This window comes from Balearica regulorum, chromosome 2 (genome assembly GCF_011004875.1).
Source record: "Balearica regulorum gibbericeps isolate bBalReg1 chromosome 2, bBalReg1.pri, whole genome shotgun sequence".
Lineage (NCBI taxonomy): Eukaryota > Metazoa > Chordata > Aves > Gruiformes > Gruidae > Balearica > Balearica regulorum.
The window spans coordinates 135,862,636-135,885,793 of NC_046185.1; the positions used below are offsets into that span (position 1 = coordinate 135,862,636).

A 23,158-nucleotide genomic window follows, 5' to 3' on the forward strand; every position below is an offset into this window, starting at 1 on the left:
TGCTAGGCCACACCTGGAATACTGTGTCCCATTTTGGTCAACTCAGTTAAAGAGAGATTAATGAGAGGTCCAGCAAGGGTGCCACCATGACGCTCAGAGCGTTGGAGGAGTTTTGTTTGTTCAGCCCAGAGAAAATATTCAGGGAGATCTATTTACAGTCTTACCATAGCTGGAGGTAGTTACAGGGAAGGTGGGGGATGCACAGATACAGGACAATAGCCAACAGGTCCAAGTTATTGCAGGTGAAATTCCATCTGAATATAAGAAAAGCACTGTGGAGTGCAATGAAACAGATTTCCCAGAAGTGGTGGTATCTCCCTCATTGGAAATACTTGACGCGCCTTGACGGGGCACTGGGTAACCTAATCTCAGACGCTTTCAACAGGCAGGCTGGACTAGATAAGCTCCAGAGATCCACCCCTGCCAACCTAGACTGTGCTGTGACTCCATGCTAACTTAGGAGAGAAAGGAGGAACTCAGCAGACAAGCCACAGGCTGAAGAAGGGCTTTGATAAGTCAGATAGTGTTGTCTTTAAGCCTTTGGCAGAATGGAGGGAGAAAGATGTGAGGAAACATACTGTTTTCCATCTATACACACATCTCCCACTAGCTTCCTCAGTGGTAACAAGCTTTAGAAGTCGGCAGTGTCAGGGGCAGTGCTACAGCGTTGTACGGCCCACATGGTTATACAGGACTGTGTTAAAACCAGCCAGCAGCCTTGGGGCAGCGCATTGTGCATAGCAAGTCCTGCATCCCGGGAGAGTATCAGCAGCCCCAGACAACAGCTAGATACCAGCATGCTTAAGAGCTCATGGCTCTTACTGAGACTCAATGGGTATCCTCATAAAACTAGTTTTCAGTGCATTCATGCAGCATACAAATGAGCAACTCGAAACTTGAATCCCTCTCAGAAATGAGAAAAGCTTAATGGTCGCTTTCTCATATCTTTATTTTGACGGAAGAAGACAAATTACTTCTAGTGAACACAGTAAGTCTAATTCTCCAGTAGAAACTATAAAGAATGGTATTATTTATCCTTAGTTTCTTAACAATTAACTTGCAGTTTAGCTTTAATAATTTCTGATAACAAAAGTATGGTAAGAATTGCATTTCAAGCAACCTTTGTTGTAACATTGCCACTATTTATCATTTGTTTTCTTAATTTCTTCACTCTCCCTATTACATAAAAGGAATGTTACACTAATACTTATTTTTGCTGGAAGATCATTTAATTAGATGCATGTTTTAGTGTACTTGTTTTATAGAAATATTAACTTACTTAAGAGGCTTATCTTTGCACTAGAGAGAGGAATAATTTTTTTCTTAAGGAAGAAATCACTCATCTAAATTGGACTGTCAGCTTCTCATGAGGTTCTTCTGCTTTGTTTTCAAGCCGTCTTTCTTGGCAGGTGGCTACTTTGTTCCAGTCAAAAGAGGAAAATTCCATTAGAGATCTTGTCATTGCCCGTAGTAACACAGCATCTTCAGGGTTCTCAAACGGTACTCTGCAAAAAGAACAAAGCAAATATGCATTATCTGAATGTTTCCAAACAACTTTGGAGACAATTGACTAGACCCACTCTGTGCAGAAAGTGAAGTTAGAAGTCATGATAACACTAACAGCAAGGACTGGAAAATTTTCAAATTTTGGAAGGCTTCCTTCTGTTAACAAATATAAGCAGCAAAAAAAAAAAAAAAAAAAAAGATAAAAGGTCAGAATCACAGGATTCTAAGGAAAAAAAAATCATGTAATATATTATTTAAAATATGTTTATAGTAGACTTTAAAATGTTATTTTGTTTTCACTGCTTTTTTTTTCCACAAAAAGTATAATTGTTGTATACTTTTAATGTTCTGATTCAATGGAAATCATGAAACTAATTTTATGATTCCACAGTGGTATGATACCCATTAATGCAAATGCACATTTATTTCATCGTGGATCTTTAACTAGCCACCACACAAATATCCCTTCTCCAAGCACTGAACCCAGAGCACCATGAGCTTATGTTGTTCGTGTACCCTGCCACAGCTGCCGTCTGGGAGAGAAAAGTGGCGGATACACAACCTCAATGCAGAATTGACAAGGACTTCATGTTAGACCAAAACTTTTTAACGCAGATATACAATATTAAAACTTGGATCTTATAAGAACTTATTTCTTAAAGATGTACCTGTAGTAAAACCCACCTAATATAAACCACAAGACTGTCTCCACAGAGTGTAACACATTTTGTCATGAGGAGGTACTCTGCAGAGCCTAAGCATCTTCATAAATAAGGTGGAGCGGAAACTGTCCATCCACTCTATCAATGAGGACAGTTAACTCCACTGACAGTAGGTAAGATTTAATTTTTAAACATAAATTAGCTTGATTGTAAAAAGAGCTGTACTCAAAGTGAGTAGCTATATAAAATCAAATTGTTAAAGGATATTGTCATATGTAGGCATTTATTATTTCCTTTAATAAATTTTTCAGATATTTCACTTGTAAAACTAGGAAGTAAAAACAAGCCTGATGATTGATAGCTGAAGTTTGTAAATTTACCCTTATAAAGATAGCATCTAAAATATCAGCGTAAATACAATCTTTATACTGTCTCAATCCAGACACAAAGATAACAGAGGTACGTTTTACATTTATTTTGATGATTTTGAAGCCAAACAGAATAAAAGTACAGACTAAAAAAGTCATTCTACAAGTCAGTAATATTTTCCGGAGAGTATGTATTTTTGAACATCCAGTCAGGAGAGTTTTCGAGGCCACAATACAGAATAGCTAATCTGATACTCTAATATTTAAAGCATGCTTTTTCTAGTGATCAGTATTTGATCTTATAAATAAAAAGCATTTTTACATACCCATTTCCAAATGTGGAATACCTTTCAATATTAAATTTCAGCCAGCAGCGGGTAGGTTGTCTTATCAGAATAGTATAGATTTACAACTATGTTAAATAAAAAAGACCAGAAAATTTTTCAAAAGCTCATTTTTACTGGATGTTTTCTCTAGTTAGGGTATTTTTTAGGCATGAGAAGAGGAAATTAAGTAAATGTTTCAGAGATGCAAAAGAAAAAAAAAAATACAAAAAATTTACTTACTTATTGGTGTGATTTCCAAATTCACAACCTATAAAAAAAAAAGTTCAAATTAAGACATTAATGGCTGTAATTTTGATTAGCTGAGGATTACCATCCATCCTGATCCTGAATTAATTGTTCAAGTGAACTGAAAACTAAAGGATGATTTGAAATGTTCAAGATCATCTTTTGTTAAATTACTGTGGAAACAAGTATCTGTTAGGGTGTTTTTTTTAAGTTTAAATAGTTCTTGTATTTTATTTCCTGTAGACATATATTTCCATGGTTTTTTTTTTTCACAGAAAAATGATACCACTGTCTATATATGTGAATGATTGCATGGTAAAGACAATTGTATGCCTATTTTGATAATTATCAGCAAAACAAATAAATTATTAAATATGATTAAACCATCCTTTTTTTCCCAACCTTTTCAAAATTATTGTTAAATACACTGCTTTCAGGTTTACTATTGTGACATATACATTAAAAAAAATTTCAGTTATTTAGTTACTCTTCCAAACTTCATCTACACTACTGTTTAAAATGCTACCATTTCAGTCATCTATGCACAATATTGTTTTTCTTATCTTTAAAACATCAAAAAAAGCAGACAAGATATTGTGTGGGATTTCAAGGTTTGTTCTGGATTGTCATATGGTACAAGTCACAAGGTTCCCGGTGGTATTCACCTGCTTTCTTGTGCCAGGATCATGCTATCTTCCAGATCTGAATGTTTTAAGAACTCTAAATACTCCTTTATATGCTATTATAAGACATCATTAAAATTTTCTAAGCTTGGAAAGCATAAAAAGGGATCTGCTTACAAAACTAGGCAAGATACGTAACATTTAAAACACTATTTAGAAGAAAATACTTTCTTCAGGAGATTATTTTATAAAAGCACTAGAGGGCATCAAAACTCTATGATGCTGATCACTGTCTGAGACCCAGCCTAGAAGTCTATTGAGATGTTTTTAATGAAATAAAACTAAATACTCACAAGACACATACTGAAAAAAAAAAAAAGAATTTTGTTCAGCTATCTTTAAAGACAATTCTGTAACTACAGACAGTGACGAGAACTTATTTGCCACAATACTCTTACTAGAAGAATTCAGTTGTTGCCTGTTGCTGCTACTACTACTTACTTTACAAAGCAATTTGGTTGAGTTCCTGATGCATTTATACTTTATTACTAAACCAAATAACTTTTTATCAGATGAATGACAAGAACTTTTTCTAATTCAAATCACCTAAGAATGCATGCTTTTCCTTACGTTATTATAAATACCTGAGGGCATCATCAGTCTTCTGGCTGATTGAGTGCATCTGCTAGATCCCACTGTAGTCCCTAGGGGTGTATTTACTCTCTTGCCAAAAGCTATTGACTGCAGGACGCAAGACCTTTCGCGGTTGTAAAGATGAAGCGCTGACTCCCTTTCTCTCTGTGTAACTGCTGTTAAAAGGGATAGACAAATTTTATTTTTCCTACCAACTTAAAAGGCCGGTATTATCTCTCTGCATGCAGGTGATTCACCTTTTTTTGTGCAGCGTTTTGTAACAATAGTGGTGTAAATCTGCATAATTTCACCACAATTCAAAATGGGAACATGGAGTGATACTTCCTAAGGCTTTAGGGTGAAGCCCTGTCCAATAAAATAAAATTTTTGTCTTTTGGGTGCAGTAAGATCAGAAGTTTGAAACCAAGAAACTAGAAAGCAAGACTTTTCATACACCTCATTGAGATCTACTGCAGAAGTCAGTAAAGATTTGGAAGTTTCTTTAGGAATAACAAAAACCAGTCCTGGTTCAAGGCCAGTTCAATTGCAATTGCTCAATTACAGAGAAAACTGTAGGACTGCAATCAAATGAAAAGCTTCAAATTTTCTGGGTTTGCACTTTAATTAAAAAAAAACCTTTAAATTTTAAACAAAGAGTTTGAGACTGTTAAGTCAAATAAGGGATGTTAACTTCAATGATACAAACTGCACACTAATCTAGTACTTCAGCTATGGAACAGAAGTGAGCTAAAGGTTTAGAACAAGTAACTAACTCTGGCAGAAGCATTTTGAATTCAGGGAAGTTTTTAAGTCATGGTGTCTAGGGGACCAATTAGGAAGGAACTGCAGTAGTCATGCCTGGAGGTAACAGAAGTGTGAGCACATGTCTTGTGTAAAGGAGACAGCCAGGACCATGCTGTGGTAATGTTCTACATATGGCGAAGAAGCTTTGTAATGTTAAAGAAAGAGTTCACTAAATAGAAAGTCCAGGGTACAACCCGATAGAAATTAATGCCTCAAGTCTTAATCCAGGACTGATTACAGTATAACTGTATTTAGATTAAGTCCAGGAAGTTTTACGGAAGTGTTTCTAGAGCTGTAAATGCAACACGTATTTTCCAACACATTAGGCTTCAGTCATCGCTCCCTAGTAAAAAATGATCATTAGTAAAACAGCCTGACAGACGTGTTAAGCACAGATGTAACACAAGACCAAATATTACAGACTGGAGGTACCAGTGCAAAATGCATGTGTAAGCAAATGGCCACGTGGTCAGATCCAGCAGCTCCTCATCGACCCCTGACACATGCTGTGGCCCAGCCACCAGCTTTCCTTCATGACAGAGCTACACAGTCTGCCAGCACCTGCAGATGTCCTGTGGCTGCCTTGCTCAAGTCCTGCATCCTGATTTTCCTAGAGATGGGAGCAGGTTTTTAACATTACATTGTTTCTCCTTCCTACTTTCTTATGAGGTAGAGCTGGAGTAGGAATCAACACCTTCCTCAGTGCTCTCCAGTAATTTTCAGACCTTCTGCCAATCACATAGCTCTCCAAACACCAGAGACAAAAAGCACCAAAACAGATTTTTCTGGGTCTGCCGTGGCATGTTTATGGATTGACTAATTTATCATCTGGCTATTCTTATGAATTATTTTTTTTTCCTGTAGAATTTACAGCAGACAAGCTGTGAAAGATTTCCTGATGATTTATGAAGATTTATATTTGAAAGCTTGGTCAGCATGTACCTCATCAAGAAATGTGCATATACATATTTAAACTGTACAGAAATGTGTAGATAGCTGAGGATATTATCCATATCTAAGTAAACACACTCACCCATGTGAATATACCAGTCTGGATGCACAATGTACCTATATGTTTATAAGTACAGGCTTTTCTCTGTCTTACCCCAAAATATATAGACCAAGATAAAGATAAACATACAGAATTTTAAAAGACAGAAATCAAAAGCATTTGGCAAAAAGTAAACTGTTTATGACATGTGAACTCTATTTACTTGAAAAATCTTGCAAAAAATGGGTATCTGTTCATTAGAAGTTTTGTTATATCAACAAATGCATGTAAAAGAAAAGGCAAGATTAATTCACCTAGTTTTCCAAACTGATTAAAGTAAAAAGCAACTGTCAATGCTTTGTGAGAAGAGGGAAGCAATCCTTACACTTCCTGTCAAGGAGCTGTACTGAAGGAAGGAAGTATATCACGTAAAGTCGATAGTCTGGGTCTTGTGCCAGAGGGTTATGGAATAGGTCTGCAAAATGTATATAGAAAAAACAATCATCACAAAAAACCAAGCCCAGCGAAAGAAAAACAACTAACTTAGCAAGGCAGGACAAGTAAATATCACCAGCAGCCAAAAACTTTGTACAAAATATTATCAAATACAAATTGTTCTTATGCTGGGTAAACAAAGCACAGTCTCTTTACACATGCAAAAGTACTCAACTAAACACAGACTGCAAGATTTGGCTTATTGCAGAGTATGCAAAATACCACAAGCAAGAACTGAGTAAATGTACCATCATGCCCTCCAAACCTTTAAAGCTTGGGGTTTTTTTCTATTTTTTATGATATACAGACAAAACCACGAAGTGTTTGCCTTTGATTTTCTTATGCATTGTTAAGTGATGCCTATTTTAAATAACAGTAGTCTTTTAGGTGTGACAGCTTAAAGGTTAGACACAAAATTTGTAGGGGGAGAGAGTTATTAAAACCAGATGAGCTTCAGGACACCTAAGGCTTTATCATAGCTGGTATAAAGTTTTTAGCCAATAGACACAATATAAAAGGTAAATACCCAGTCTTCAGGTGTTTTGACAGATGATGGATTTGAAAACTCAAGAAACTTAAAGAGTAAAATGTTTAAAACAGTCTGAGTTCCTGAGAACCTGGGTCTCACTAACTTTCATTGAGACTTGAGGTATTAAGCTCCAAAAGTCCATTAGCAACATGACTAACATTCAAGTTCACGTTACCCGAATAATCAAACCTTTGCAACACAGAGACAGGTATCAATGCTCTGTTGCTGCTTTGCCAGATTTGGAACATTTGTCTAGCTGACATGCCAGGTCAGTTTTTTTCACAAGAGTGATATCTGAGGTTGATTAAAATAGAAACTGGCTCACTCCCATATCAGCTAACAAACAAACAAACAAAGTGTTGTTGGGTGGTGGTTGGTTTTTTGTAAATGAAAAACATAATAATGCTATTTTTCTCCTTGTACAAATGCTGTTCTTCTGAGACAGTAAAGATAATCACTCTAGGGTAAAAAATCCTGTTATGTGTCATTTTAGCAGTTAGGGAGGCGAAGATGGTATTACAGAAGCAAATAAAATGTACTAGAAGAAGAAGAAAAAAGTCTGGAAATATTCCACATAGATTTGTAAAGTACAAGATGCCATTTCCTGTTCTTCAGTATAAATATGACTGCCAAAGAGGGCTCAGTGCTTGATGCGATTTAGCAGTTATTTTGAGGGTGCAGTAAGGCTGGAATGGGCATTTGGTATCTCCTACACAGAAAACGCCTGTTCCTGTATTCAGAGGAGAACTTAAAATATTTTAATTCTTTAACAAATTTTTAAAAATCACTGTCCTTAGAAGTAGTAAGAGACCCACAAGGTGGCAGCAAAAGTAAGTTTCATTTTTACCAAAGTAGTATATAGCTATTTTTTCTAGAAAGTGTTTATCAGAAAAAATATTAGGTATATACCTGGTAAGTCTCTTCTTGAGTCAAGAAAATACGTGACAGCATTCCACAGAGAAAAATATTTCAGAAAGATCTCTAAAAGCAGGTATGTTTGGTAGTGGAATGGAATGAAGATTCAAGAGAGATTTTTCCAAAGCACAAACTGGGGTTGATACTAAGTACTTCTGAATCTGGATGCTGCTTGGACCACATCCCTCCTCCTCAACACTAATTTGTATGTTTGTTTTAGATGAGTTTTTCTACTGCCTGTTCTTACAATAAATCCAACCATTGTATGGATCAAGATGGTCTTATTTTAGAAAACATCTGGGATCAATTCTGGGTGCTGCTATCTACGTTCTTGTCAAGGTCACGCAATTTTACTTCTACAGATTAGGGATAATGCTTTCTTCCTCCACAGTTTTGTCTGTTTTCTCTGTTTAGAGTATAGGAAAACAGTATGCCTAACCCACACAGGGCAGAAAGGAACTACTGTGGTAGAAACATTGAAGAACAAAAGTTTTCTGAGGTCTAGCAGCAAGATGTTATCAGCTGTGAATAATAAATCAGTTAAGGTAATTTACAAAGTACATGACAAAAATCTTGGATTCCAAGAGCACAGGGTGAGCCCATAGAGAAACCCTCTATATCTCCCAAAAGGCTGCAGTTGTGAGAAACCAAATCAGTAAATCTCTAGAAGCTGAGCATCTTCCCTAAACGCCTGATGAAGAATAGTGTTATGCTACAAATCCAGTGCAGGGCCGTGGCTAAAAACCACAAGAAAACCTTAAGGAAGAGAAATGCAACATTTTAGCAGCTGGATGCTACTTCTGAAGTGAACAATCATAGTGTATTAGGCTGCTCCATTTTAATAGTTCTAATGTCTCCAAGAGCTACAAAATAATAAAATGTTATTATGCATCCAGAAGTTCTGTTGAAAACTAGCAAGTGGGGTTTTTTAATCAGATTGTCCAGCAATAACAAAGACCTACCTCCCAACAGTGAGAACTCTCCCATTCCCAAAAGAGTTTTTTAAGGCACATTATAAGTACAGGCCTTTTCAAAGCCACATAGTGCAAATTCTGCACCCATTTCACATTTCTGAATATTGCAAGTAGGGAAATAAATGATATAGTAATGATACGATACATAGGATACAACTTTGAAAATTTATTTTGTTCATATACTGCTGTCCTTTACTTCAAATACAACAGTGCATTTATTAAACTAATAGAGTCCTCTTAATTTGAGAACTTGTTGTTATGAAATCTCTTTGAAATAAGCACATTGACAATCTTTTCATGTCTGCAAAGGTCAAAAAGGAATGACTGTAAAGTGAAGGTTATTAAGCTTATGAAGTTTCTTTCACTGATTAGCGTTTACTCTCATATCTTTGAACTACAGAACAATTATTTTATCAGGGTAGATAGTTCTTCCTTTTCAATGGTTTTCATATTGCCCTGCCAATGAGAAGGTGGGGAGTGCCCAAGAAGCTGGGAGGGGACACAGCCAGGACAGCTGACCCAAACTGGCCAAAGGGATATTCCATACCATATGACATCATGCCCCAGCATATAAGTGGGGGTTGGCCGAGAGGTGGGGCAGCTCAGGAACTAGCTGAGCATCAGCTTCAGATGGTGAGAAATTGTGCTGTTCATCACTTGCTTTTTATATTATTATTGTTATTGTTGTTATTATTGTTATTGTTGTTATTATTATCATCATCATCATCATCTTCCTTTCCTATCCCATTAAAGTATCTTTATCTCAACCCACGAGTTTTATCTTTTTTTTTCCTTTTTGTTTCTCTCCCCATCCCACTGGGGGCAGGGGGAGTGAGTGAATGGCTCTGTGGTTGTTTTAGCTGCCAGACGGGTTAAACCACCACATACAGCTATAACATTAAATTCAAGTGCCTGCATCATTCATACATAGGATGTCTGCCCAGACTTTGCCTAATCACTTCCAACAACTGCATTCTTAAATGGACTATTTTTTCAATCTTTCATATAATGAAAAAAATCACAATAATTTGGCTGGCATGTTGTCTTCCTAAACACTTGATTCATTTTTTAATTTTGGCTCAGTGTCAAGTTAATGAAAAGTGTACTTTTCAAGCCATATTTTCCTTTCCCACAATCAGATGTTCTGGTTTTTGAATGCATAAGGAGGTATGGCTTGATGACATTCACCTCCATTAATTGTGTCACTAAGATGCAAGACTTGTTTCCTGCCTTCTCAAAGTACTGAGTGTTTAGTATGACCTGTGATGACATTGGTTTAGGAACCATGGAAAAAGACTGCTTACACTTTCACTTTCAATAGGTTAATAGCATATAATCCTACTTTCCCTGGAGGCTAATTCTTACATTGTAACTTAGTGCCGCCAACACTGTCTTGTAAAACTTAATTTGAAATTTCAGAGCCTATGCTACTTTCATTTCCAGCCAGTATATCAAAAAGTATGCTACTTAGATATTGTTATACTTAATATCTAAAGTATATTTATTCTTAGACTCCAGAAATCCATAGAGTCTGCCAAAAAGATGCAAAGTTATATGAGCAACAGAATTAATGAGACAGAAATTTGGGTTCTATAACCTATCACTCACACTCTCAACAGCAGTAACACCCATTTCTCAACTCCCTTCACCTCTATGATAATCTCACTGTACTCCCATGTGCCGTTACAAAAAGGCAGCAGTAAACTGCTTTGACTGCCTCCAAGCTACTCATCCAGTGAGACTGGCTAGCCAGCAGCCAAAAAGAGTTAACTTCTGAACTCGTTTGGCAGTTTTTTCTTAGTTGAGGTACTCTCTGTGGAATTTTCATGTCTTAGAGGTCTCTTTCTTCTGTCAAATTTGGTTGAAATTGATAATTAGCTTCAAAAGCTATTGGCAAATGATGCAGAAGCAGACAAGAAACATCCTGATAAGAAACACTAAAAAACTACTGCTCGCTGTTCTGAAAAATAAAAATAAGGTATTACTTAGGGTCTGCAAGCTTATCATTCCTTTCAATTCCTTCACTGTTTTGCCAAGTTTTTTTAACTGGTTGTTGTGAAGCAACAGAATCCGTAATGCACATAAGTGTTTCAGAGCACCTGAAATAAAATGAAAAATAAGTAATTTTTCTCATTGTATCTGACTGCCTTTATTAGGTAATTATTTTGTTATGCTGCACACTGAATTTGATATTCTAGTTATCCATCTACACCTGCTTTTTGGTAACACCTTGCAGGAGATTAGTAAAAACAAAATAAATTATCAGAGGTTTCAATATTGCTTTCGTCTTTCTAGTCATATCCTTTGAACACATGCCTAACTTTTTTCATTCCAGTTCCTTCCATTTGTCCCGTCACACTTGCCTCAACAAATCAACATTAATTGCATCCTCTTCTTCCTCCCTTCCTCCTTCCTATATCCCAGTAATCTTTGATTAATTAATCTTCCTTTCCTTTTACCCTAATATTACCTTTGCCTCACAAACAATAGTATATCCCTAATACTACCTTTGCCTCACAAGCAATAAATAGTGAATTCCTTAGAAAATAGTTCCATTTCAAATAATTAATAATGTGTTTAAAAGTTATTACAAAATATTGTTGTGGCTGACCCAGAATATGTGTTCACATCCTCACACCACATCAGGCTCAGACATCTCATTTTCCCAATTCTATACAGTATTTCTCATCTACATTTCTCTATCAATCAATGATACTTGCCCATATTTTGTTATCTTCTGTATTGTCTCTTGTGCTCATTCTTCTTTCTTTCAAACATTCATTTTTCTCAGAACCTCACAGAATCTAATTGACATCCTTTCTCATCCCAACATTTTATAGGGACAGAGAAAAGTAAAATATTAACATTTAAAATGTCTAAAATATACAGAATTTTATTATGCTTTGGCCTCTTCATTCACAAATTCACTAGTCTGGTACAGCCACTTTAATCTACAAGAGCAAGCAAAACTGAAATAGGACAGATGGAATTTTAAAATAAAACAGTTTTGCAGTAACTTTGCAACATACTTCTGATTATAAATGTAACTATATCATGAAGAAACTGCAGAACCTTAGTGACTACAAGTGCAACAACTTATTAATTTATTACCCTTTTATTTTGATGTTTAGACTGTCAGCACTGCTATCAGTTTTTCACCATATAAACATAAATGGCTCTCAAAAGGTACTTCTATCAGTTTATAGAATACCTGGTCAGCAAGAGGACTACAAATCATCATGTAAAAAAGAGCTTTGCATGTTCATTTTCAATATGAAATATGATCATACAAGATCAAAAATATTTTATAATTGCCTGACATTAAAGTGAATGACATTTCATCCCTTAGGATAAACATATCGCCTGATTGCCACTCAAGTATACTGGAGCAATTAAATCTCTAAAAATTAACATGTATTTTTATGCATACATAGGAGCTTTCAACCATTAAGTTACTTGCTGTCGTCTACTTTTATAAATTTGAATGTCAATACACAGAAAAGAAAGTATAGGTCTCTCTGCTCAACAATCTAAAAAGGGAAGACTGGTACCTGATATATCTGTCAGTTCATTATTGTTGAGATACAGTTCAGTCAAGCAATAGTTTTTGATCAAGAAAGTTAAATCTTGGATCTGAAATTAGAGTAAGGAAAACTGTTATATGTCAGTCTAAATTTAACTTTGGAGAAGTATAAACACGGCCTCTTGAAAACTGTTTAACTATAGGTAGTATCTTATATTTCTGCTTAAGACTCTTAGTTTAAGGATTCTCTTGCAGCTGAACCTTCATTAGAAATACTAATTACACATCAAATAAATACCTATAGTACAGCCTTACCTAATTTTTTGAACTACAAATTTAGTATTTGTATTTGGAAACAGATTCCATTGAATTACTGGTCTTCACATTTTCTTTTCCTTCTATTCACATTTGAAATATTTTTTACTGTGAGAACATCCTTGTAGGATGTAGCAATTCTATGTTGATTTAAGAATACTCCTGAAATGTATCCTTAGCATAAGTCCAGCATCCAGTTTTAAAATGATTTATCAGCAGGTCTAAAGAGCACCTATTTCTTCAAAATTTCCAAAAAATGACATTTAATCACATTTACAGAAATAATTACAATTACAGACAAAAAAGGTATGTATAGGTATATTCCAAATAAAGAGTCATCTTTGGTCCCTATGAAATTTCATCCCCTTGCTCGGAGAAGCTCAATTCTAACATTGTCTTGACTTCAGTGCAAGGTAAAGTATATGCAATGGGATACCAAGCTGACCACTGTAATAGCTGAGAACTGAGACTACTCATGGTGCCCAAGCATTTATCCTACAGTTTAAATGCAAGAACAACAAACAGAATTTTCTTCCTGACATTACTTTGATTTCTGTGATGCAAAGTCATTTGCTAGTGGGGGAATGATTTCAGTCATTCAATTGTGCCCAGATTTTGAAACAAATGTCCTTTGCTCTATGTATTAACAGTATCGGAAAGTTGGAAGGAGGACAAGACGACAGAGGTTTTTCCATACCTAAAGTTCTCTGAAATCCTCTGAGAAAAAGTACTTTAAAGTTTAAAAAAATACCATTCTCTGAGTCTTGCTTCACCTCAGAAAAACCTGGTTCAGTGAAACCAGCAATATTCTACAAATAAAAAAATCCTATTCTTCACAACGATTATTGTATCTTGTATAGTGTAAAGCCCACACATACTTACCCAACATAGTGGTGTTTCCCTATCTTGGACAAATTTGGGGTTTTTAGCATCATCTGAAATTCAGTTTTTTTGTGATAAAATTATTGTGATGCATTTTTAAAGAAAGAAAAAAAGATCTCAGATCTTCTGAGTTCAGAAAAATATGCTCCCCTTATTCGAGCATTTAGCTGAGGCTTCTCCTAAGAAAAACCACTGTGTGGCTTCTCCACACAAGTTATATAGAAAATGACATTTCCACGCAAGTTACATAGAAAAGCAGAAGAATGCTCTTTGTTACTGCTTAGGTAGGAAAGTGAGATCTGTGCAAAAATCAGATTTATTTATCTTTTATGGTCCGCAAGGTCAGTTCTGCTTAGTCATCAGGCCATTCCTTCTTTTCTTTAGTCTCTTTAGAAATGCAAGGGAAAGACTTATTATATCTGTGATTTTAGTTCAACCTTTTCATGTATCCTTATTTTTGCTTTTTTTGAAAAATAGTTGGATAACCTTTCAATGAAGTCACCTAAGATGCTATATAATTGATGTTAGCCTGAGGCAGCAGATATACATACACTCCTAAGTGACATGGAATGTAAATTTATTTTTTCTGCTACTTGCAGAGCTACTTATTTACCTGAGCAAGCAATTCTGGCATTTTAAGAACTCGAGCCCATTGTGAAAGTCATGTAAACTACAGTACAGTAAAAGATTTAAAAGCAGGTTAGCAACTTGTGTTTGTTATCACTTTTCTTGCTTTTTAATTACCAGTGGCTAATGGTGAAGATTTGGATTACATTCAACCATTTAATAATGGCTGGCTATGTATTTGGAAATTTCTAAATCAGATAATTCTACTGTCAAGTAGATGATTTTGTGTAAGATACAATGTGCTTAGACTTGGCTGGAAACTGTAGCATCCGGAGATTTTGACAGAACATGGCCTTAAACCCCCTACAGGATATAATAAATACTATAATCTAGATTTGCACAGATGGAGAAAATAAGGCACGTGGTTTGTGTAACTGATTTAGGACCATACAGTGCACTGGAAACAAGAGAAATTAATGTGGCCCAATGTCATATTCTAATCACTCGCCTGAAAATTCCTCTGAAATCGAACAAGTTTAGGTGACACAACAGCCTGCATAATGGCAGAAGATATGCCATCGCCCCTAGCACTGCAGCACTACTTCCTGTGCACAGGGGCAAGCACATTTGGAACAGTTGTATGTCACTCTTGTGTGCATGAGGGCAGAAAGGAGCCTTGCTCCAACCACCAGCCTGCCAGGAAATAAACTATGTGTGTCTGCAAGGGCATAAAAAAAAAAGAGCTACGCATTTCCTGCAGTTTACTCCTTTCCTGAAAAACTAGGAAGCCTAGAAGTTGTTGTAAAAATACCTTACAGCCATACCACCCCTCAGTCTGTTCCAAGAGCTGCCCACTCTGGTGAGCAAGGTATACTTGCTATAAGCTACACTGGAAACAGCTATCCCAGACCTCAGGTATTGGCATGCTATCAGGCAATTTTACCGATAACTTAGTTCTAAATATACTTAATATTTCTTTTTATTGCTAAGGTATTAGTACAAAACCTCAGCTTCCTAAGTATGTGAAATTTATAAATGTGATGTGAATCTAAAGGTAAATTTTATTGGGTTTGTGTGACAAGGTTTTGGTAATGGGGGGGCTACAGGGGTGGCTTCTGTGAGAAGCTGCTAGAAGCTTCCCCTGTGTCTGACAGAGCCAATGCCAGCTGGCTCCAAGACGGACCCACTGCTGGCCAAGGCCAAGCCAAGCAGCGCCTCTGTGATAACATATTTAAGAAGGAAAAAAACAGTCAGAGACCGCTTTTGCAGCCAGAGAGAGGAGTGAGAAGATGTAAGAAACTCTGCAGACACCAAGGTCAGTGCAGAAGGAGGGGGAGGAGGTGCTCCAGGCGCCCGAGCAGAGATCCCCCTGCAGCCCGTGGTGAAGACCATGGTGAAGCAGGCTGTCCCCCTGCAGCCCATGGAGGGAGGATGAGGGAGTGTAGCGATTCCACCTGCAGCCCGTGGAGGACCCCACGCTGGAGCAGGTGGAGGCACCCAAAGGAGGCTGTGACCCCGTGGGAAGCCCGCGCTGGAGCAAGCTCCTGGCAGGACCTGTGGACCCGTGGAGAGAGCAGCCCACGCCAGAGCAGGTTTGCTGACAGGACTTGTGACCCCGTGGGGGACCCACGCTGGAGCAGTTTGCTCCTGAAGGTCTGCACCCCGTCTGCACCCACACTGGAGCAGTTCAGGAAGGACTGTAGCCCATGAGAAGGACTCACGTTGGAGAAGGTCGTGAAGGACTGTCTCCTGTGAGAGGGACTCCATGTTGGAGCAGGGGAATGATGTGAGGAGTCCTCCCCTTGAGGATGAAGAAGTGGTAGAAACGTTTCATCAACTGACCATAACCCCCACTCCCTGTGCCCCTGTGCCGCTGAGGGGGCAGGAGGTTGAAGCCGGGAGTGAAGTTGAGCCCGGGAAGATGGGAGGGGTGGGGGGAGGTGTTTTAAGATTTGATTTTATTTCTCATTCCTCTACTCTGTTTTGCTTGGTAATAAATTAGATGAATTTTCTAAGTTCAGTCTCTTTTGCTCGTGACAATAATTCGTGAGTGATCTCTCCCTGTCCTTATTTTGACCCACAAGCCTTTTGTTATACTTTTTCTCCCCTGTCTAGTTAAGGAGGGGGAGTGATAGAGCAGCTCTGGTGGGCATCTGGCCTCCAGCGAGGGTCAACCCACCACAAAAATGTATCAGCGTATACTCTGTAATGAAAAAAAAACCTGTTTCTTCAAATCTGTCATATTTAAATCAGTTAAATTTGCCTGGAAATTAAAAATAATTTATTAGCTTGACAATTATATAATACTTTATGCTAGAAAAATTATGAAATAATAATCAGGGAGCATAGATGCGTTGTTCTGCTCTTTAAAGGAATACCTTATTACCTTGTTGTTGTTAATCCACAAATACCTTAACCTATGAAAACACGATAGACTTGGGATACTTCTTAGTCCTCTGGTGGAAGGAAAAAAAAAAAAAAAGAGTAACATATTTCTTAACATTAATGGTGCGTAATCACTTTATAAGCGGTTGAATTTTTGATAAATATTATTATACAGGCACTAAAAAGCCACACTTCTGTAGAAATCATAGCAGAGAAAGACACAAAGATGGCAGAGATAGTGTAAGCATTCTGCACACCTGAAAGTATAACAAAGCAGCAGGTGGTAAAGAAATGGGAACAAACTAAGTGATACATTATTTTTTTTCCATCACAGCATTTAGTTTCCCAGGGAGTACAAGTCCCATGTACTTTGCACTTCGTAGAAATCCCGCTCAGAACACAGGAGGAGAAGTTGGGCATCCTGGGAACACAAATCTAAAAAGAAAATTGCTTTGAAGGTGCAGCGTGGATTGCCCAGCCACAGTGCCAAAGAAGCCAACAGAAGACAGTCACCAAGCACATCGATGTACATTTATTATTATTTTTCATATTAGCAGATATTGTGAAATCTTTTGCCCTTTTTTCACCCCTCTTCTCTCCTGTCCTCATATAAAATTAGTATTTACTCATATTCATTAACAGTCTAGTTTTAAATCAAACTGCACATCTAGTGAGGCTGGATCCATCTCCTATGTGCTGGTAGGGTTTTTTTGTTTAATTATGTATCTAGCACTTTAGGCTTGCTAGTGTACTATAAATAACAATGTACCTACTAACCAGAGAATGTTAGTGAGCTGCTGAGTAATTTTCACTAATTAGTCCTCTTTATTTTTCATTGTTTTAAATAAATTGTCTTGATTTCCACTAGAATAATTATAGATGACCTTTACATGACAGATTTTAATTGACATAATCAAATTTTTGTGGATTTTAACATGTTGCAAGACTAGGGCCAGTGTTTCAGAAAGAACTAACAGGACTGAGAAAAATGAACCTCACATCATCAGCCTAAAATGTGAAGCCTACTCTCTAGTTTCCCATGGGGTTTTTTTGGGTTTTTTTTTTCAACAAACCCTCCAGATACAGAAAAAGGGTGAGTGGACACCTTTTCTGATATTGCATTTGGGAAAAAAAAATCTGTCAAGAGCAAACCCTACAAAGTTGAGGTGCTGTACTTTTATTCTCCTCTATTTCTGAATTTCAGATTATCCCCAGCTGCTGCTTTGTTAAACTATTTGGCTTCCTCAAATAATCCACAAAAACAAACCCTCTCACAAGTAACCAGAAAATACATTACTGCAAGTAGTAAAGACAAGCAGATGAGTGTTGATAGAACACACAGAGCTCTTACAGAGCTACTATTTAATTCTTCTGTATACTTCTACCTGTATACCACTGAACTACTTTTCAGATAGCAAAGACAAAATTTCTTCACACACTTTGTCACCATTGTTATATACCTAGTTTACAGGTTTACATTTTAATTGGTTTTACTCCCTCTCTAGTAACAGCCTCATCTTGACTATTTCCAAGCCTTGATCTGTTTGGGGTTTTTTTTTTGTTTGGGTTTGGGGGGGGGTTTTGAGGTTTTTTTGGTTTTTTTTTCCCTGGTATTAAGGCATTTAATTTGCCCCAGGTAGAGCTTAATTCCTCTAACATTTTAAAAGAGCTTGTCCCTTTCTATATGCCTTCCAGACTTTGCATGTCTTTCACAAACTGATCCTTTTTGGCCTGCAGCACTCTTTTCCTACCTACTGCTAAGTTAATCAGTTTTCCTAGGATGACAGCTTTCAGTGTCCAAAAGTACTTTTTTTCATGTCCCTTTAATAGTAGTGGTTTAAAATTAGAAACTCATTCCCTCTTATTTGATTCACTTTAATTATTATTTTTTCATTTTCTTTCTACAGCCAGCAGAAAACTACGTAAAACCAACAGTTAAGGAGGCATGATCTGATACCAAGATTGGCTGAGGTTCAAGGTTATATAAATTGGTATAGAATAAAAGGAATTCACTTCTCTCCAATCATCAAAGCAGGCAGCTTGCATCATCTTTCTCAAAATGGTTTCATGGGAAGGCAGATACTTCTATATCTGTCATCTGAACATTTCTTTTTATTCCACACCAAAAAATATTTCAAAGCCAGTGAGGGCACACATTTAAGTATTTAAAATCACAAAATGTGCCTATTAAGACTGTATACAGCCTTAATTATTTAATACATATGCATTATAATTTTCTTGTATTGTTTAGAAAATATATATGCATCTTGCAATTTTCTCATTATTTAATCTTCTCCCTTAGATTTTATGTATGTTTTCTTCTTTCTAAAATATGTATTTTAATAATTTTGACAGTAACTATAGGTTTTACTTTACTATTTTATTTTCACAAAGCATCAAATACTTTCCTGGTGTAAATCAGGAGATGTGCTAAGGAATTTAAAGATACCAGTGGGCACATTTAGATTTTCAAGACCACCTGATTTCCACTAAAACCAGGCTAGGCAACACTGAAATCCCTCAACTTTTTTTTTTTTTTTTTTTTTTGCATTCATAAGACCTAGAGACCTTGAAAACCTTGTCCCTGAAGTATTAAACTGCATTAGTTCTTTACATACAGTGTCAACTGTACAAACAGTAGATGCAGTTGTGAGGCTGTAGACAGGTATGCAACACTTGGAAGTATGCCCTGGCCAGAAATTCAAAGTATGCTTTCCAAAAACTTTGAAGTATGCCCTGTCACACATCCATCTTTCCATGGTAGCCTCTCGGCATGTTCATCCTACAACACACACCCCTATCAACCTAGATCACCCACAGGTTCATGAAAGCTTTGCCTTCCTTCACTTAGCATGTTTTTTTCTCCTCATCTGCCCGACATCTCAAGCTATTTCATAAAGCTCTCAGAGATCAGTTCTCTGATCAGTACTGCCAGCCCCAAACAACTGTTCTTGTACTTAGTTCATGGTGCCCTGCCCTCCCTTCAATTCTTAATAGTAGAGATGCAGGTAATTTCAAAGGTGCTACCAATGAGTTTTACTGTTGCAATAACAGATTTCTTCAGGGAGATCAGAAATTTGGCAGCTCTTAGACCAGGCAGATCCTGTGTTTTTTCATTTGCCTTCTTGATACTCTTCCCAGCCAGCCTCACGAGCCAGTTAGAACAGGCAGAGATCAGCCCATTAAGCCTCGCTCCCCTGCTCCGTGGTAGAAGTTCATACACAACCCTCTGAACTCACAGACCCTCGAGCAATTCTGGGTTGCTGGGGAACGATTGTGTATCTAAGGCTTAGGCAGTTAACTACTTCACTGTGAGTACAGTTCTGTTGCGTATGTCAGTATATCTTCACCATTTCTTCATGATGTGTACGGACTAGGTATAAACATGATTTACTGATATTTTACGTATAAATGACGTTCAGAGTATCTGATACAGAAAGCACTATGAAAGGTTACCATTCACTCTGTGCTCTACTTTTAGTAAAAGCCAAACCGAGAAAACATATTTTACTTACTGTCCAGCCAGATACAATACTAAGACATCCACATTCCTCTTAATGCCACAGATCTTCAACTGGTTTTCTACTGCCTGACAGTATACAGAACATTTGTCAGCATAATATACTGCATAATTATAGTTTAATTACATTATAACATATGCATGTTCAGTGTCTAAATTAATATGCACACCAAACTTAATATATGCATCACAGCACTTCACAAACTATAACATAGTCTAAGAGAGAAAAAGAGATATTCAGTTAGCAGTCTCTATTTTTAATTCATAAAAATACTCCAACAATTATGTTATACTTACACTTTCTTTTCCTGTGGAGAATCACAGTTCATACACATGAAGTGAAAAAATAATATATGCTGACTGGAGAATGGGCTTCTTCACTCTGGTCAGCCAAGCCAGTAGAGCTGATCAACAAGAAAACTGCTTACCTTGCAAAACAGTTGCAACTTTATTTTATGCAACTTCACCTTATGCATACGATGTTTTAAAATTATGCACCGAGAAAACTCTGCTTGTACATTTAATGTTGAAAAATGTAGACACAATTTTCAGAGTATATTACTGATGTGCTATGATTTGTAAAAGCAATGAATCCTTGTAATGTGTTATAGATCTCAGTTACTAGTGGTTGATAAAAAGTAAACTATCAGAAAAAAATGGTTTTACTACACAAGTTATTATGTTGAACATCATTAAGATCACTATTGTTTAAAACACAAAATTGATATAACTTTACAAATACAAAATGGCTTGGAAGCACCGACGCGCATGTCTAGAGTGGCCCGTATTGGCTACACAATCACCCCAGCGTGTTCCAGGCGTATCAAATATATATAAACTGCGGGTGCACTTGCACATGTGCCAGACCTGTGGCATTTTCTGAACAGAGGACGGAAGGAGTTTGCGGGACTTGTAGCGTGCACCGGCCACGTACTTCACACAGCTAATGTTGGGACAGTGGCCGTTTTGCCCAGGACTCATGGTACAGCCAGGAGCCTGACCGCAGCCATCAGGTAGGGGAAAAATTGGGGACAAATGGACGTATTTTTCTTTGTACACAGGCAAAATCTGCAGCTGGAGCAAAAGGTGCTATTTGGAGAAAAGCAGCTGTGTGACAACCCCAGGCGTGTTGATGTCTGTCTCTGGGACTGCAAAAAGCGTGGCTGCCAGACATACCAATGGGGAACACACCCCTACTGCAGAACAGAAATCCCACATACTGCATTCAACAATCACACTCAAGACAACTGTGCCCCAAGATTTGCAGGGCCCCCAGCCGCTCCCGCGGAGTTCAAGTGTGCGGCTTCTCCCGGCCAAATCCTTCCCAGGAAGGGCAGGCTGTGGCTCGGGGATTGGGGCTGGTTCCCTCAGAGGAGCCGAGCCGCCCGCTGCCGCCCCAGGGCGGACGGAGGATGGCGGGGCCACTCCGCACTGCCAAGGCGAGCGGGGGAAGCTAGTTCTTTCCGCCGCCGCGGGAGGACCCGAGCACGCCTTCATGTGCTGTGCGGTAGCAAGCTTCCCTCTCGCCCCCGCGCCCCCGGCCCGGCAGAGCGAGGGGGTGAGGACGGCGCCGCCCGCCTGTGGGGCCGGGCCGGGGGTGCTACGGCGGCGGGCGGGCTGCGAGGGGCCTCACCAGGGGCGGCCGCCGTTCAGGGCGGCGGCGGGCGGGAGGCGAGGGAGGACCGCGGGTCCTGGCGGCGTGCCGGGACGGGGTGAGGGGCGAAGGGATAGGCCGCCTCTCCGCTCACCTGCCCGCAGGAGGTGGCGGCCGCCGCCATTTTAGAGTCCCGTTTCTAGGTGGCCGGGAGGAAGGAGCGCGAGCCGCTGACGGGTGACGGGCTGGACGGGCGTGGCGGTCCCGGCGCTCCCTTTGACACCGAAACGGGAGCCTGAGCCTCTGCTGGGCAGCCCGTCGCTGGGCCCTTATCCGGACAGGGAGGGCTTCGTGTTAGGGCAAGGAGGTCGATGGCGAGCGAGGGGCGCCTCCCCAGAGATCGGCGGCTGGGGCTCGGGGAGGGGGCCCGAGTGTCCATGCGGGAGAGCCCGGGACGGCGGGAGCTGAGGGAAATGGGAGAGACCGGCTTCGCGTCTGGGAGGTCTCTTGGGTCGTATTCCCTCACAACCCTGAAAAAGTGTACTGCCTCTTCCTCTGTGGGTTTGGGGTTTTTGTGGGTTTTGGGATTGGTTTGTTGTTTTTTTTTTTAAAGCACAAATCCTATGTGCGTGTAGGTATAGGTGTCACCTGTCAGGAAAACACTTGTGACTTAATTTACAACTCATTTACACCATATGGATTATTCATTTTCAACTTGCAGATCACCTCGGTGCCTTTCATCCCCACTCCTTGAATGGGCCTGCTGCTGCAACAGCGCGTTTGATTGTACAGTGACACAAAATGTTTATGACATCCACATGTGCAGGCAACCGTTGCCATGTTGTTATTTTTATAACCATTTTACTGCATAGCGCAAGCTGAAAAATAGAAAAAGCCATTGCCAGTGTGTGTGTGAGCACACTTATGTGCATGTAGGACAATAGAAAATGTTTGATCAAGCTACGACAAAAATATGTCTGAAAACTTGGAGCTTTATTTAGAATTTAATTTACACAGAGTGCTCAAGTTAGCAGCAATAGTCATTGTAAATTATGTGCAACTGATACACAAAGAGCAAGAGTTGTATGTGCAAATATATGAATAAGCCATCCCTCATGGAATTAATTATGTGCATGCCTTTGCTTGTTCAGACCACTGAAACTAGATGTAATGTGTATGATGGAGGAATGGAACTACAGTACAAGTATTATATTGCAAATAACTAATTTTCATGGAAAAATTGTGTGGGTGGCTTCCATTTCAGCTAGGTAGCTTTAAACAAATCAAAACCTCAAATAAG

General features: G+C 38.5%; 1 protein-coding gene across 1 annotated transcript; it reads right to left on the reverse strand.

Moving 5' to 3' along the window:
• Window positions 1-995: 995 nt before the first annotated feature.
• Window positions 996-22,589, reverse strand: LRRC72 (leucine rich repeat containing 72). The gene is made up of 9 exons (XM_075746073.1): window positions 22,013-22,589; window positions 20,260-20,333; window positions 16,746-16,815; window positions 12,624-12,705; window positions 11,058-11,171; window positions 6,545-6,634; window positions 4,376-4,540; window positions 3,103-3,130; window positions 996-1,505 (listed from the first exon to the last, which is right to left on the reverse strand). Exons 1-9 carry the CDS (start codon window positions 22,040-22,042, stop codon window positions 1,340-1,342), a joined length of 819 nt encoding a protein of 272 aa, XP_075602188.1. The 5' UTR covers window positions 22,043-22,589; the 3' UTR covers window positions 996-1,339.
• Between the last annotated feature and the right edge of the window lie 569 nt (window positions 22,590-23,158).